The sequence below is a fragment of the Emydura macquarii genome, unplaced genomic scaffold (assembly GCF_026122565.2).
Source record: "Emydura macquarii macquarii isolate MOO-44397 ecotype Brisbane River unplaced genomic scaffold, CSIRO-AGI_Emac_v2 contig_554, whole genome shotgun sequence".
Lineage (NCBI taxonomy): Eukaryota > Metazoa > Chordata > Testudines > Chelidae > Emydura > Emydura macquarii.
This window is the reverse complement of record NW_027130691.1, coordinates 16,697,443-16,714,860: the sequence shown is the minus strand read 5'-3', so window position 1 is coordinate 16,714,860 and position 17,418 is coordinate 16,697,443. Positions and strand designations below refer to the sequence as shown.

The following is a 17,418-nucleotide window of genomic DNA, read 5'->3' as shown; positions in this document are numbered from 1 at the left end:
CGCAAAGGTTCCTTGTTTCCTTCCAACTCCCCCCTCCATCCACATCCAATACGCTGCAACTACAAAACATGCTGAGGTGTGGAAGGCAGACATCCCCAGACTGCCCCCACCTGGCTTAAAGGACTGCTTCATCCACCGTGGCTTTAGTTCACGGGAACAGGTACTGAGGAGGGATACCAGAGACTCGCACTTACCAAATGCCTTTCACCCAGCGCACTCAAAGCATGCCAGGAGTCCCATTTACAGACGGGGCAGGAGCGAAGCATCTTACCCAAGGTCACCTAGGGAGTTCGTGGAAGAGCCAGGAAGAGATCCCTAACTCTCCAGTGCCATGCCTTGCCCACTAGGCTCTACTGCCTCTCAGGGAAGGCATCGATTCCCACTCCCAGACGTCCAGTCTGAGGATGCAAATACTGAGGTCATGAGACCCAGCAGCAGAGTCACTGGGGTTTGCTCAGCCTGGGCTTTCAATGACTTCAGTCAAGTCCAACCTAGGCTTTCAGGGCCAGCTCTACCTGGTGAGTAGCTCCCCGTGCAAGGAAGAGAATAGCAGAGTCCTACAGACGCTCATTAGTTTAGTGGCCAACAAGGGGAGTAGCTAATGGCGTTCCACTGTGCCAAGGAGCCATTAGGATGCACAGACTGACTGCGCTTCAAATGCCCCCACTATCCCGGCAATGAAGGAGCTCTGCACAGCCAAAGTCACCCTCCAAACCCCTCCCCGTGAGCCAACGACTTTGTCTGGCACATTTTAAGAGCCATGAATCATCAGTTCCCAGACACTCAACAGCCTCGATTCCTGCTGAACTGCCAGAGTGAGATTAAAAATGCCAACCAAGGGGTTGGTTGAGAGAGCTGCAGCCCATCTGAGCTGACAAGAGGAGCAGGCTTTTTGTCAATTCCTTGCTGGATTTCCTGCATTTCCAGGCAGCCTCCGGCATCATCAGGAAGGGAACGACACTTGCTATAGAACTCGGTACATCAAACTCTGTTACTGAGAAGAGACTGACATCTTAACTATGAAGAAAAGAAAGAAAGCATGTGGGCTGGATTCTGGTCTCAGTTACACCAGTGTAAATCAGGAGCGACTCCACTTGGGGTCAGTGCAGATACTCTGGATTTACACTGGGATAACAGAGCAGAACTTAGCCCCATGCACTGCAATTCTCCCGCAGGTAGAAGAAACCTCCTTCCTGAGCTGAGAGCTTCTTGAGAATTTGGGGAATGCAGCCAATATCTTTCAGGATCAAAGCCATGCTGTCAGGATGGGACTCTTGACAGACAGGTGGGCTCACCCAGCCAGTGGCTCTTCCTGCTCTGAGAACCAGGCAAACTAAGAACAGCTGTTAGCATCTGGGCACTGGGTAGATGGGCCACTCCGCTGTCTGTCAGCGAGAGCCCTCAGCTAGAGCAGCAAGAGAACGAGCAAACAGGGAAATTATTGATTTGGTTCATCCAGACTTCTGTGACCCCCCCCTCATAAATATAACACTTAGTCCCAGTGCATGTTCTTGCACCCATGTCTCACTAGAATGCAGAGGGGAGGGCTGGAGTAAACAGATCAAAGCATGATAAAGGAAAATACAGGACAGTATTACAGGCAACAGCCAAACCTCCAACACTGAATTGAGACCAGAGGGCAACGTGAAGCAGCAAGAAATGTATGGCTCAGCTAATTGCAGGCCTACTCTGTAGGGGCCAAACCGGCTGGGGGCAGGAAGTGGATGAGAGCTCTCAGTGGGTGAAAAGCTGCTTCTCCCCCGAGGCAGCAGCTTGCAGAGCTTCATCTGCCATCGTTTCGGCCCGACTGCTTCCCTCGGCCCCACCCATGTGGGAAAACTGACAGCAACTTGCTACATCTGAAACCACCACCAGGCACAAGCCAGTCTCTGCACTGCCTGGCAGAACATCCACCCACCAGCCCCTGCACAGGCCGGGGAGCTGGTGCTTGTCAGCATGGCACCCCTTCAGCTGCCGCTCGGATTGGCCACCCAGTAATACTGCTGCCCGCTCTGTGGGACCCAGTGAGCCAAAGGCCTGTGGGTTGTTCAAAACACCACCCCTGCGTCTCTCAGGTTGAGCAGAGGATTTTCCCTTAGGTGCACAAGTGAGCCACGCTACAGAGAAAGATGAACCCACACCCCCTACCAGAAAATACACATGAAGGTGGCAGGCGTAGGGGAAGCATCAGACCTTCTTCACTGCCCATAGAAACAGGGAGGAGAGCATAACCCGAGAACGGGGAAGCTGGAGTGGATTTTACACACGCACGCACGCACGCACACGCTTATGCTATGCCCTACAGTGTATACACCACAGGGGCATCTGCACTGCAAGTAGAGGAGTGACTCTTATTTCAGTAGCTCACTGCTGTGGCAAGTACTGGATTGACAGTCCTGCAGTCTGGGGTGCTATCTACTGCCCAGGACACCTACAGCATGGGCAGCTGCAATGCCAGCTTCCCCCAGAGAACCAAAAAGAGGTGAGCAGTGCTGAAGACATGGGGTGAGGGAGGTCTGATAGTCCAGTTCCTAGTGCACAGGTGTGTTTGAGGCCACCAACTTACTTCACAGAGTACACTATACAGCCACCCTGTGGTAATGAGCGAGTCACCACAGGCCATCGCTGGATTCAAGCTGGCGAGCAAGATGCAAAAGGCTCCATGTTACATAAACAGTCACCTGACTGGGATAAGCAACGCTGATACCTCGTTAGCTGCAAATGCTTTTATTCTCCGCTGGCTGCAGCAAACAGGATCTGAAACACGCCTACAGAGCATCAGGTGTCGGAGCACCGTGGTGCTATGAGTGGGCCATCAGAGCCAGACAGCTGCTTCACAATCAACACCACGCTGCTAGGAAAGTGCCACGCAGTAAACAATTATGATGCTCACTTTTGGAATATGGAAGGAGGAGAAAATTCAGCTGTGTTGTTGTTCCAGTGACGCAAGCTCTTCTGTTGTGGTTTCAGTCGTCTCTGGAACGGCTTGGTGAAATTAGAGAGTCTCATATAAACGTACTGCTTACCCGTCACTCTTATTAAGGATGGCTGTCTGTACCAGGTACACATGGAAGCCTTTTCTAGGCGTACACATCCATGAACAATGCATGTGGGGGATGGTGCCGGAGAGACCAGTTGCCTCTTACCTACCGGATCCACTTCTGGGGTCTGTTAGCAAAGCCCCTTTACTTTGCCTAACCTGGCTGAGGTTCCCTCTACAAGGCCTGGTGGAGGTTTGCTTAGCAGTGCTTGTTTTTCACTGGCTGAGTGAGCACTGAATCCTGGATCCCAGCTGGTGGGGAGAACAGATCGGCAGCTCTAGAAGTGGCTCCTGAGTTCTGGGGAAGAGTTCCCACTGAAATACTTGCAGCTGGACAGAGGGATGGGCAGAGGGGACATACTGCCCACCAATGATGCGATTGTGCCGTGGTACAGACACCGACCATTAAAACACTCTCCTGTCCCTAGAGGCCAACCTATTAATTGGGAGGGAGGCAGGGAGGGGCTAAAAATAAGGTAATATTTACAGTGCCCTCCACCTCTACCATGGCCTCACCCTCTCAGCATGTGCCACTTTATTTATGCAGGACATTTAATTCTATGTGAATGAAGGGCCCCAATGCCCAAGATAAGCCAGTGCTTAGGCTTCAGGCCATTTCCAGATCTCCCCCTCCTTTGAGGTGCCAGTTGCCAGTGAGGTTGCAGACGGCTCCGTAACCTGTTTACCAGGACTTTAACCCCGAGATTCAGTCCTCGGAACACTGCAGAATCAGCAGCAACAGAGTCCACTCTTCTCTAATCACCTGGGAGCAAAAGAGCAAGCCAGAGCAGGGGGAGGGTGAGCGGCTTGGACTCTGTACCAAGGCTCTCAATCATTAGCTGGACACAATGGAGCCAGAGGAGAGAAAGATCACCCCTTCGGTGAAGGTCACAGCTCCCCCACTCCGGCAAGCATCAGTCAGGAGCAGGGACAGTTGGTGCCTTTCTTTCTGGCAACCCAAGGGATTCCCATTTCCCTAGCTGGCCAAGCAATGACATCTCCCAGTTGAAAGCTATGGGTAGGAGGGGACCAGGCACCAGCTGGAGGACGACTTGCAGCACATCTCCCAATAACACGGAAACTCCTTGGTTGAAAGTGGCCAGGGAACAAGCCCCCATGGCAACCACAGAACTAGTGCGTGTTGGGAAAGGAGAGTCCCTCCCTCCCCCAGGAAAACTTAGAATTGTTGTTAAAAAACCCCAAAAGTGGGTTTAATTTCTCGATGGGCTGAAATACCGAGAAGAAAGTTATATGACAAGTCTTCAGGACAAAGCTCTGACTTTTATAGCGCATTGGCAGGATGGCAGCATTTTGCCAGGGTTAGGGCTTTAATCCAGCTGTGACTCATGTAACACACACAACAGCACACGTGCACAGGAGATGTCCCATTTGTTTTTAATTAGTGGTTTTAATGTGCCCAACACTGTGGCCTCTGGGCACATGAAGCAAATTAGGAACATGCAACTCATTAAACTGCCTGCTTGAGACTTCACCAACAGCCCCCACTTGGCCTGTCCCAATCCATGAGAACCTCCTAATGATGGCCCACAGAGAAAACATTTGTTTGACCAAGCGGTCACCCCCTGAAGGTCTGTAACCTCAGCCTGCAGCTGCAGGCGGGGACAAGACAAGCTGGAGTCCTACGGGCAGGAGAAGTGTGTGACACGTGATGACATCTTGTGCTCATGGGATTCCCAAGTCGGGGCCCTAGCAGCAGACACGGAGCTTAGCGTTTAACACAATGTTGACTTGTGGGCTGCCAGACAAACTCAACCATCCTTACAGTTGGTGTAATGCTTCTTCCTTACGCCTCGCTAAGAAGAGGTTGAACACTCATAAATGAAATACACTGCTACCAGTGTGTCACTAGTAGGAACCAGTACTGTGGTTTGAGTTCTAGACATGGTTTGCAATCACATCAGCTAATCACAGGGCTCTGTTTAGAAGAGACACCTATGCCCTTTGGGAAGGTGAGGACATCGATGGCTCTGTGCTGTAACCACAATTCTCTGGGTCATCTAGTGCCCCAAACACATTCTCTCCTCCTTGCGGATCAGCAAGTTTCCTCAGAAAGTCCATTCAGGCTAGGGGAAAAACTAAAATGCTAAGACATTTTCAGGACATGCCAGAGATCAGCTGAAAAACCATATTAGGGAACCAAAGTAGCAACTCCAGACTTCATGCTATAAGACAGTTTACATGCTAAGCCTCATTTGACCCCCCACCACTCTGATTTCCACAGAAAAGCTCCTTTTGGCTTGAAATTTCACATTGTCCATTAAAGCCAGAGGAATTGTTTTTTAAAGCTTTGAGATCAAACTAGGAAACTAATACTGGGCCACTTCATGAACATTAATTAAGTGGGCCTTAAAGACAGGAAGGATTATAACTATGTAGTGACGGCATCCATTCTCTTCAAAATGGATTGCCAAGTGAATTTGATGTAGTTATTTTTTGGGGGGAGGGAATAACTTAATACCAAACCACAGTCTCCCTCAGAAAAGTGTCCATCCAGTTAGATGCATCATGATTAGATGGAACATTTCGTATTTAGCAGCAAGCAAGGATAGTGCTGCATGTTACATTTCATCACTTTCACTGGTAAACAACCCTATGAACACAGCCACATACACAAGACCATATAGTTGGGACAGTAACATCCTCGTACTCTGTAGCAGGGGAATACACAGAACTACAAATATTTGATTTCACTATTCTGCACACTATGTTGTCAGACTGTAAATAGCGCTGTGTAAACAGAGTTGTAGATAAAACCATGGAACGGGATGGAGTAATTTGTCCCCAACTTCACTGGAACCATTGCCTCAGCAGTCCGCCATTTCCCAACAGCATCGCTTTCAAACTTTAACGAGAAAATAATCTGCTGATAGTGAAGTCATTTTATAAGATTCGCAGGCAAGAAAAGGGGATAAACATTAAACTTAAGGACCATAAAACCTAAAGCCCTGGAAGACTCAAAGGGACAATTTTATGAAGCTTTTATTGTTTATAAAGACAACAGAAAGGAAAGGACTGCCTTCCTCCCCAGTTTCCCACACCTCAGTAAGAGGAAGAACTGCACAGGTGGCTGTATTGGGATTCCAGAGCCGCTCCTGACGGTACCGCGCTAGAACAGAGTCTCTTAAACCAGGACAGACTTAGCAAGACAGGGATGTCTTGTACAAAAGCCACTTCCCTGGGCCAGCAGTTCTGGTCTCTGCGTTCCATCTGCCTTTAGTGCAGATTTCTCCTTCACAGCCCATCTAGCCCAGCTCCTTTCTGTTGGTTTCCACAGTGAAGTCCTACCCCAGTGACGATGACATCACTCGGTTGCCCTGGAAGCGACACTGCGATGCCACCAGTGCTGCGAAATGGCATCAACACATGATCAGCAAGCGGAGAGGCAGGGCATGAAGGAATCGCATCGTTACGTTGCTTTAACTTGCCAAGGAAGTTTCTAAGCAGCATGAATGGTAGTTTAGGTTCAAGCCTGGGGGCTCTGAGCATTTCCCTCAGTGTGTTCTTTAAGCAAGAGCAGCAGGAGAAAGAAGGAATTTAAAAATAATCCTGGATGAATGAAAACACGAAAGATGTTGAACCTCTTGGGGGAGTCAGGTGGGGACTCCTCCCAACGCCCTACAGGCCAACCCGATACCATTCATCCCTCCCAAACGCTACATGAAGAACTGAGGGGCCCCATGTATTTTATACCTGCGACTGAACTGCAGTGCTGTTCCTCACACAGCTGGGAGAGCACGGCCCTCAGCAGAGCACGCTTCCTCCCAGCCGCCCTGCCAATGTGCCGCCATGTCAGTGTGGGGGACGCCATCTTTAAAGGCCAGAGGGGAACTCAGTCGCCAGGGCCCACTCTGCCCTTGGCCTATCACCAGGAAAGGCATTATATTAACGTGGCCAATTTTGTGATGCACCTACATACCCACCAGGAGCCAGACTGAATCCACCATACATTTACCAAGCGCACAGGAAGGGATTGATACTGTTAGTAAGAATGAGCCAGAAACTGGATTAAAACAAGCACTGAAAGGGTTGAGTAAGATTTTACAGGAGACATTCTTTGTTTGCCCAGCAGCCAATGAAAGGTACTGAATCCCGGCCTCCGTAAGCAAACAGATAATGATATACCGCACATGAATACAGTGGCATTTGGCCCAAAGGACCCCAGAACAAACAAACTGATCTACTAACTCCATCCAGGAATCCCTTCACCCACCACCACAATGCAATCATCCCGCAGGGCTCCATTTTACTGGGCAAGACTGCTTTAGCTGACGTTTCCTGCAAAGCACAGCTCTGAGAGTCGGTGCAGAGAGAGAAAACAACAGCATTACCTAGAGCACACAGTGCCTTGGCTAATTCACTGCCCTGCTAATTCACTAATGCAGAGCCAGCAGTTCTGATTTGTCCCTCGTTTTAAACTGGATTTTCCAGTTGTTTCCAAAAAGAGACTCTCTCTAAGCACCTTGTTTTTATGTCCTGGACAGGGAGCAACTGTGAAAGCTAAAGATGAAGGGAGTCCGACTACTGGGGTGCAGGCTTTGCTAATAGCTGGGATGCAGTGGTAGAAAAGAGGCTCCAAAATGAACTCCAGCCACAGGATGAGCCCAAGATACACTGGACTGTAAATCCAGGGTCACTATTCCCCAGGCAGGGGCAAGAATCATACCATTTATATTTACAATGCAAAGCCTTCCTGAGGGAGCGGGAGGGAGAGAGAGAGAAGCTGGTAACATCACTCAACTGTCAGCTGGAGGTACTGATTAACTCAAGGAAAAGCCACAGCTTGTTCCACACATACATAAACAGAGAGAGAAGTGCCCTGCAGAATACAAATTCAAGTATCGGAAGCATACAAAACCTCACAATAAATATCTTTAAAGGGCTGGGTTCCAAACCCCACCCACTGTTCCCCCTCTCTTCGTAACACACACACAATCAATCAGAATGGAACTGAAGCACTAGGAAGTTCGGTTGGGTGCAGCTAATCAGCCAGTTGCAGCTCCCCAATCCTGGGGATTTTCTGCCAGCCCAATCCTCAGAATAGTTTGGAGCAGCCTCAGGGCTGCTCTAACCTACACTAGCTAGCAATGGTCCATAGGGGCATGGCTGCTGAGTTCTGGTGATCCCCAGTCGGTGAGCTGGCCTCTTTCTCCTGGCCACATCTATAAACACTGGAGACAGTGAGGGGTCTGAAAGTGGAGTCCGCTACACCAAGTGGGGACAACCCCATGCCATGGAAATCCTCAGCCACGCACAGACCCTGCTCTTACAGCCACCTGATGTCAGTCGGAAGGGTGGGGGAAAATCTGACCCAGTAAGATTTGCTGGATTTCCTTCCCCAGACCTCAGTGCCTTGCCTACCTCCTTCCCACAGCTCGACACCGAGCGTATCAGGAAATGCAATTTAAAGCCCCCCTGCCAACCCCAGAACTGCACAGCCTGGGCCTCTCCCTAGCTGTGATTTGGTGCTAGCGCAGTGACTTTCCCACGTGGGGGTGGAGCAGGCCATTTTAAGCAGGCCTTTGCCAGGTGTTGTTGCAAAGTGTTTAACAGCATGAATGAGCCCAGAAATGACGGATGGAGTGTGTGGTGCAAAGCCTGGCTTTGACTCGAGCAGCTGGCTGGGACTCGGTTTCTCCATCTGTAACATGAGGATAAGACTCCCTTTCCCCAGACGTGCTGTGCAGATCAAGGGTAGGGGAGGTTCACAGAGCCCTACAGCCTCTAGAGAACTACCTCATCCTCCCTGGAGAGCCACAGGAGGATGCTTCACCCCCCAGCACAGAGAATCCCACACGCTAGCCCAATGCTGGGAAGCCATGCGTGGGATTAATCCTTGTCTATATTAACACTAGCAGAATGTTTTACTGCTTTAAGGTGGGACGTGCTTCTGTTCCCAGCGCAGACAGTTCTTGCTGAAGGGGATGATTTGGAGGTCCTGGGCAGGATGCTTAGTTACCTTTTTACACTAACAGAAAATGAAGTGGTGAGAGAGCTAAGCAGTCCGTGGCTCCCTGTGGATTACCGTGCATCACGTGCAAAGGGAACACACTTTTCCAGTGAGAGCCCCTGAGCGGGAGCCCCTTCCTCTTCTCTCAGCAGAGATGCCCCGCATGAGCCGCAGGGCTGTACAGCCAGGTCACACGCATCACTAGAGAAGAGACGTCTATTTCCCAGTGGAGTTTAGCATTGGCGCGAAGTGCCAGATTGAGAGTCCCAAACACAAAAGGTTCCCATATATCTCTGAAAGAAGCATCAAGGAGAACATCCTCAGCAATGTGCCTCCATCCAGGCCTGGGATGATCACTCCTAGGGCTCAGAGAGTAGCTCTTTCTCCATGGCATATCCAGTCTTTGCCCTCTCTGCTGTGATGGCTAACAAGGGAGCCAGTCAGTACCCAGCGATCGAAGGCTGCTGGTAACACCTGTAAGTGGGTAGGCGAAACCGACACAAAGGTGCCCTCAAAGGCTGTTTGTGAACAGCAAATAAGAGATCACATTGCACCTGACCCAGCATTGGGCAGGAAAGCCTACCCTGAGAAGCTCCAGCTCCACTGGCTGGAGTGCAGCTGACAAAGGCATCGGTCTGCTCTAGAACTAGATGAAGGCCCAAACTATTTTGCACAGACCACCACCCAGCCGTAAATCCTATCAACTTGGGCTGGGTTAAAAGTGATCTGGAAGCGATATGGGACATGGAACCTGAATCAGGAGATTGTTTGATTAAAAGGAGCATCATTTTAGCTGATTTTCATATCAGGTGCCCTGATTTCACCACCCCTACATCTCCCCTGGGACCCCAGCCATCTGTGCATCAGCTGCAGGGCTCCCCTTCATTTCCAGCCCACTAGCTAGCCAATGTCTTCAGTTAAGCCACAAGCCAGTGACATGTGAAAAGTGGTTCCAGGGGATGAAAACACGATAGATGGATGCTACCGAGTGAATCTAGCAAGAGGAAGAGGTTAGTTCTAACGGATGAAGCCTCTGCTTAGACACAAACACCCTCACAATCCACAGCAAGGGTGTGCGGGAGGAATCGGAACAAAGGATGAGAGAAGTGGGAATTGGCTTTATTAAAAACACACACCACAATTTTGTTTAAAAAATGTTTGCATGTTGGGAGTCTCGTTACGATTCATAGCCGGTGCTGAGATACTGTGGTGACAGGGCCTTCAGACACTGCATCCGTCCTCCATGGGAGCAAAGCACTCTGTTAGGAGGAGATGCTGACAGGAGTAACTATGATGGAAAGCATAGTGGAACTAAGCTCCCAGGCCAGAGAAGCCATTCCAGGATCTTGTTTCCATCAGGCCTGGTCTATAGAGCTTGCGTACCGGTACAGCTATGTTGATCAGAGGGGGTTGTACTGTTTTAACTATACCTTCCAAATGACATGGTCTAAGTAAGTCTTTTCCCATCTTTAACAGCCCCGTTTAATGGGTTTTGAGGCTACGGAATGCAATGATGTAGTTTATCAGTACCTAATCCACTGATAAACCCTATAAATATCAGCTGGCACCTTTAATAGCACAGGCACCCATGGGCCTAATTATTTTTCCTGTCTAAACAGACAGATGACTCCGTGCTGGCAGAAACAAAGCAGAGTTAGTACCAGGCACCATCCTGATGGATCAGCTTATTTAATGCAATTATGTCCAGGAAGAGGCTGGCCAGCACTGCCTGTACATTACAGATCATTTTAATTTACTGCATGCGAGAAGGGGCCAGCATTTCAATAGGGCCTTTCTTCCATTTCATTTGCTTCACGATTACGAAACTGAGAGCTCCTCCAGACCAAGCAATATGTAACTTCAGGCTACATTAGAGTCTGACCCCGACCAAGGCTGTAGGACAGACACCCCCCCAAACACATACTTGTAAAGTTCTATGCACACCTGTGCCAGGTAACAACTGCTTTCCTGGGACCCAGGATCCACTACACCTTGACAAACAAAGCCACGGATTCCCCAGTGATCTCAGGAGGAGCCCAGGGAATGGCAAATGCCTTTGGCAGGGGTATATTCACTGTGCCATGCAACCTTTCAGAATCCTTGGACTTGACTGTGGAAGGCCCTCAGGCTTCCCCAGCCCAACTTCAAACCCTACAGCCCTGCACTGTGGGCACAGGTCTCTCAAGATGCCTGACATGGGGCCAGTGCCCAGACGGCTGTTTCACCCATGCACGGAGATTTGCAGTCTGGGCACAGCTGAAGAGCTGCGTGCACAGCAGCTCCCAATGGAGTCTGAAGGAGTTGGGTGGGGCTATCCAGGGGCAGGAAATAAGCTGGCCCACAGTGTATGACACAGTTACTTTTCATAAGAACAAGCTGGTAGGATCAGGTCCCTCCCATCCGCCCCGCCCTCCAAGGTTGGATGAAACTCCATTTTCAAAAGACAAGACACACTGAACTATTATAAGCAGATAAGAACCAGCATAGCAAATCAGACCAGTGACCTACTCCAGTAAAGGTTCAAGAAACCCGACAATGGACACTGATGGAAAAGCACACCTTTGGGACAGAAATCTCTTCCTAATTGCAGGCAAACAGCTGCTGGCTTATGCCCTGATGCGTACGGGTTTATGTCCCATACAAAATGTGTACCCTTCCTATCGAACTGTGGCTATCACCACCGGTCCTCCTGCAGATAACCCTGGGTGAACAGGTTAGTAAGAAACTTTTGCACTAGCCAGTTAATTTGAGGCTGCGGCTCCTTGTCATGCCTCACAAAGACGACTCCCTTTGTATTGCAGGAGCTGCATACATTTCATGCTGCTTGAGTATTGATTTCGAGTCAACCTTGCATTATTTCCAGTGGGTTTTCTTTACGACAGGAGTGTGCAGGCATCAGAGAATGTGACATTAACTAATGCATCTTGACTGACAGCAAAGCCAGAGGTCAAGGATGGTAAACAGAACTTGACTGGCAGCAGGCAATGGCTCCGGCAGTCATGCAGAAAGAGAAAGACTGCGAGGCTCACGCTTAGGTCACTGTTAAGCTAAACCAGCGCCTTGCTGTCAGACTCCGAGGAAAGGTGGATAGTCAGCTGGATGAACAAAGGGGTGGACGTGCTGGGAAACACAAAGCTCCAAGGGTGCAGATCATGTCAAAATGGCCATATCTTGTTAAAGAGGAAAGACTTCCATCTCCATTCTGGGAATCTCCCTGGGATTGGGCAGAGGAAAAGTGAGCTAATGAGCCACTACAAGTGAGTGCTACAAGCCTTGCCTAGCACCACTGGAGCCTTGGTTGGGTTCCCACTTTTCAACAGGGACAGCTGTAATGGGCCAAGTTTATGCTTGGAGTAGCTCCACTGAGGTCAACGGAGTTCAACTAGAGAGACTTCGATCCAACGGAATAATTCACCAAGTTCCGGAGAGGAGGGACAGCTGCAGAACTGTTGAGAGAACTCATCAGTGGGAACCAGCCTGAAAGCTGTTCCATCACATCAGGGAGCAATCAGGCAGCAGAGTGGGAATGAACCATGAGGAGAATGACAGTCTTAATCTGTTCTCTTCCCCCTCCCTTTCATTCGCAATGTGATTTATAAGCACCATGTGCTCCCCCCCATCAGAGAGCTGGGTCTCTCTTTTGTGCAAACAAATTAATTTCTAATCACTGATACATTCTGCTAAATGAGTTTGTCCTTGTAGATGAAATAATTCTAGCAAACCTATACAAAGCCTGTATGCTTTTGCCTGTATATTACTTGAACAGGGATCATTAATATTGTAACGTCAAAGTCACAGTTCAGTCTAGACCTCATAGCTATGTTAACTGGAAACCAGCTTTCCAATGACATATGTCAGTATCATTGGCTTGTTACAGTCTACAGGGAGCGGGCATCCAACTGACGCATTCATTTAGAATGCCCAGATTATGTGCAAAGTAAATCAAGAATCCCTGCCCAGATTGGGTCACCCCTTCCCGGCTGCTGTTGAACCACCAGTGTGTCTCTGCAACAGGTTTAAATGCAACATCCCCACGGACGGAATGTCTGGCTGTTTGTTACGTCCAGCCACGCAGAGCTAGTACACTTCCTGGATGTACCAGTTGCATCCTGGAATTCACGAGAAAGAAATCAAGATGTGTCTATTCGGCTCATTAACACCACAGAGGCTTGAAGGGAACATGGCATCGGTAGCAGTCAGACTATACTGAGGAAGCGGGAGATTGAGGCATGCTGTTAACATGCCACCCCACCTACACACCTTTTGGGGAAAGCAAAGAGCAAAGCCCTGATCACTCATCCGCCTGGGGCTGTGCAACTACTCCCCTGGAACTGAACATCCACCTTTCCAAGACACTGAGTGCCAAGCTCATCTCTAGCATAATCAAGCATCATTCCCATTGACTTCGAAGGGAGCTGCGTGGTCCCCCAAGAACTCCCTTCCTGTATTCTTTGTCACCAAGAGACCCCCCCCCAAAGGGCACAACAAACGTGAGCCCTCCCATTTCCTGCAGAGGCAGGAAGGCTATGTAAGTCAGAGGTGGATCGAGGTGGCCATAGAAAGCACCAGCTTGGGGGCTGAATCCAGGCAGCACTTGCGGGCTCTGCAGTCACATTTCTGTGCCCCAATCATTACTTCAGTGGGAACAGCCCAACTCCTGTTCCCGCTTTGGAACATTTCAGTGTGTTTACACGTCCTTGCGTTCCTCTCACCCAATTATCAGCAGATTGTGGATTTAGATAATCAGGAGGGAAAACCTTGTACTTGGAAAGTGAAAGGGCCAGCAGGGTATCAAACCCACAAATTCATGACTGAGCAGACCCTAAGAACAAGGAGCTGTGCGAAGAGCACTGCAGTGACCCTTGCTGCCCCCCAGGGGCAGTGCTGAATACATAAACCATGGAGCGACAGATCACCAGAAGGGGTAAACAGGACGCTCTCTTGCCTGGTGAGGAAACTCCAAACCCAAACTAAAGTCCGGCTCAGCCCCGATCCAAACCATAATCTAGAAGCAGGTTAGAGTTAGGTTAGCAATCAGCATCCTGGTGCAATGCAAACAAAGGTCCCACAGCACCCAGGGTGCCACAGTCAGTCCCAGGATGCAGTTCTCCCACCGCTGTGGGTGGTGGTTTTCCTTTAGACACTCCCTTTAGCTCTGCACCCTGAACCAGATCTACCATCGCCTCTCCAAGGAGGAGATCTATCGCTGCTCCAGCGGCCCGGAGCCCGGAAGAACTTTGAAAGACGGCAGCAAGACATGCCATGAAAGTGGCAGGGCTGCAGTTTACAATTGCATCAGACATGGGCACAGCTGCCACGTCTCTGTCACCATCCCAGAGTACTGCCCCTAGAAGAACGAGGTGGGAGCACGGCCGTAGAGAAGTAACACTTCCAGGGAGGGAGGCTGGGAGGGAGCCGTGCCAAGTGTTGCTGTCAGATAAGGAGCCGCACACTCAGTGGGCCAAAGTTCAGGGCATGCACACGCCACCCGCAGCTGCTCTTTCTCGCAGCCCCGGAGAAACTCCCAGCAGGACCGAGAGCTCGGCGCAGCCAACCGGACAACTCCCGGGGCTGCGGCAGTGCAGCCAACGGGCTTCCCCCGGCCGGCCCACGGGGCAGCCGCCAGCGGGAAGTGCCCGGGGGAGGGGAGGGGAGGGTTGCTCCCCCTGTCCTACCAGTTGCACTCGGGCGAGCAGCGCTGCCAAAGCGGAGCAGCCGCGAGAGCTTAGTCACGGGCGGACGCCCCGGCGGCGGCAGCAGCAGCCGCCAGCCCGATCCCGCCCGTACCCGGACAAGAGCCGGCACCGCGCCCTGCCCCGCTGCCGGCGGCGCTGGCTCCAGCACGCGGCTCCCCCGTCCCCTGCGAGAGCAGCAGGCGGCCGCGCCGGCACTCACCTGCCAGGATCGCCTTGCCGGGGTGGGTGAGCTTCGCTTTGCCGGCCGGGGCCGCGGCGGCCAGGCAGCGGGGGCTGGGGAAGGGGCTGGTGAAAGCGGGGCGGGCGGACATGACTGCGGCGGGGAGAGGTAGCTGAGCCCCGGCAGCGTGGCGCTCCTCGGGGGCCGTTTAAGCGGCGCGGGGGCGGGTCCCCGGGCAGGGCGGGCAGCGCTGGGGCTACGGGAGCGGGGCGGGGCGGAGGGGGCGGCCGCAGGCAGCGGGGCGGCGCGGCGCCCCCAGCGGGCGCCCGGGCTGGCTGAGCAGCTGTCGGGCGACACCCCGGCCCCGCCCGCGGCAGGGGCGGGCCCGCGGCGTCACATCCTCGTGGAAACCCACCGCGCTGGAGGAGGAGGAGGCGGGGCGGCCGGCCGGGGGCGGGGCGAGTAGGGCCAGCCCGCCCGACACGCTCCGGTCGGTGGGTTCAGCCGCTGCCGGCCCCGCCCCAGGGCGCGGCTCTGCTTGTGCAGCTCGGAGAGCGCGAGGCGGGCAGGGGCCGGGGATTTTCCGGGGAGCCAGAGCCCAGCAGGGCAGGGCAGGGCCGGGCCGCCGCCGAGCAGGGAGCCAGGCTGCGGCTGTGCGGGGCGTGCAAGGAAAAGGGAACCAGCCCCCCCCCCGCGCCGCGCCGGGCTGCCGTGGGATCGCTCGCTCGCTCGCTCGGCGGCTCTGCTCTGCCGCGGCATTGGTGCAGCCCCAGCCCCGACTCCTGGTGGATAATTGTAATGGGAGAGCGGCCGGCGCTCCCGCACTTCGTTACTTTGCTAACTGCAGCGGCAAGCGCCGCGGTGCCGGCGGGGAAGTGCCAAGAATAGAGCTGCTGGCGCTGGGTCGTGGCTCAAATTAAAGGCTGGCCTTACTGCATCCCCCAGCGCAGCGCCTGCTGCTCCACAAGTGCGGAGGCAGAGCTAGGGACAACCTGGGTAAACCCCTCCCCCTCCTCCCTCCCACACACAATTGCTGATGGGGGGAGACCTGGGCACAGTAAGATCCGTGCGCCAAGCTGAGGTGGCACGGCCTAGTGGATAGAGCACTGCAGTGGGACTCAAGAAGCCCTGGCTCTGCTACTAGCCGGCTGAATGATTCTCAGCGCAGCCCGTCACACCGCTTTCTCCATCTATAAATGTGGATTATGATAGTGGTAACCTCCTTTGTAAAGCAGGCTGCGAGCAGCTCAGAAAAGCACTGTGAAAGGTCCTTTTTATTAAAAATGGATAGCTGGGGCACACTGATCCAATCCTGTGCACCTTTATTAACTAGAGAAGGTATTTAATGGATAGGAAGGGTTAAGGACAGTAGGCGAGACTGATTTGAAAAGGGGGAGCTAAGGTTCAGTAGCCCACTGACTGTTTCCTAACATTTTTTGGTTATAGAGAAGCATCAGTCCATTCTCTGGTATAAATGCATTTATAGTGCAACTTTTGTCCCACAGGATATGGTTCACATTAAGCACCTCAGTAAGTAGATGTAGGATAAGGACATTAAAGATTGTATATATCTATAGCTACCTCTGTGCACACATATCCCTACCACCTTAAGGAATCACTTCAATGTCCTCCCCCATCAACATTTTCTACCACTCTGTTACTCAAACTCATTAATTAAGGTGACAATTTAATTCCAGCTCAGCATTATCATTAAGCCATTCAATTGTGCTCATGTAGTTTAATGTCAGCATCTGAGGTCCTTGATGAACAGGGGGGGTGAGTTACATTTCTCCATGAATTATACAAAGAAGGTACTTCAAGCATAGCAGCAGCTTTTTTTTTTTTTTTTTTTTTTTTTTAAAGTCATGTGTTTTTCTGACTACTACCTGTATGTAACCTCATAAAAGCTTAAAAAAATAAGTCATGGTGCCTGCTGAATTTTCCTCCTTGGGTATCATACACAGGTTGGTTTGTGAGTGGTAGCAGTAGCTAATCAAAAGAAAGCAGCTTAGTATATATTAAAAAAAGGAAGAATTACATCTGTGTGCCAAGGCATAAAAAAACCACCACCCCCATCAAATTTGTGCCCATCTCATACTGGATGAGCTGAAAAATAAGGATTTCTTCCCCCCCCCATTAAAAAGGTGAGGTCAGAGACACACTGTGAACCTAATACAGGGGCTGCCTTAACATGCTTTATATACTGCAGTGAATCACTAATACTTGGCTGAAAAGAACACTTGTGAGGCCCCCGCTTGTGGGGCTGAGTCTTTTACCAAGAACTAGATTCAGGCCAGTAAAAAAAGGCTCTTCCTCTGGTAAGATAGGTAGAAACCCTAGCTAACCCCCTCTATTTTAGTAAGAGACCACTAAGATTTTCACATCAGCCACTGAATGGCTCTCAGAGGAGGGTACAGTTTTAGCCTATTGACCTTAGTTGAACTTGAAGGGGTGAGTTAGATATGAAAGGCTTGATTATATCCCCATCATCCTTTCCCTTCACTAACTTGTCCTCCTTTCTCTCTATTAAAAAACAAGGCAATTAGCAGAAGTG

At 51.2% G+C, this 17,418-nt stretch overlaps 1 protein-coding gene across 1 annotated transcript in view; it reads right to left on the bottom strand.

Moving 5' to 3' along the window:
- Positions 1–15,092, bottom strand: part of SLC25A1 (solute carrier family 25 member 1) — a 32,584-nt gene extending 17,492 nt beyond the window's left edge. The window contains exon 1 of the mRNA XM_067539916.1: positions 14,904–15,092. Coding sequence (XP_067396017.1) covers positions 14,904–15,015 — 112 coding nt within the window. The 5' untranslated portion in view covers positions 15,016–15,092. The remainder of the gene's footprint in view (positions 1–14,903) is intronic.
- Between the last annotated feature and the right edge of the window lie 2,326 nt (positions 15,093–17,418).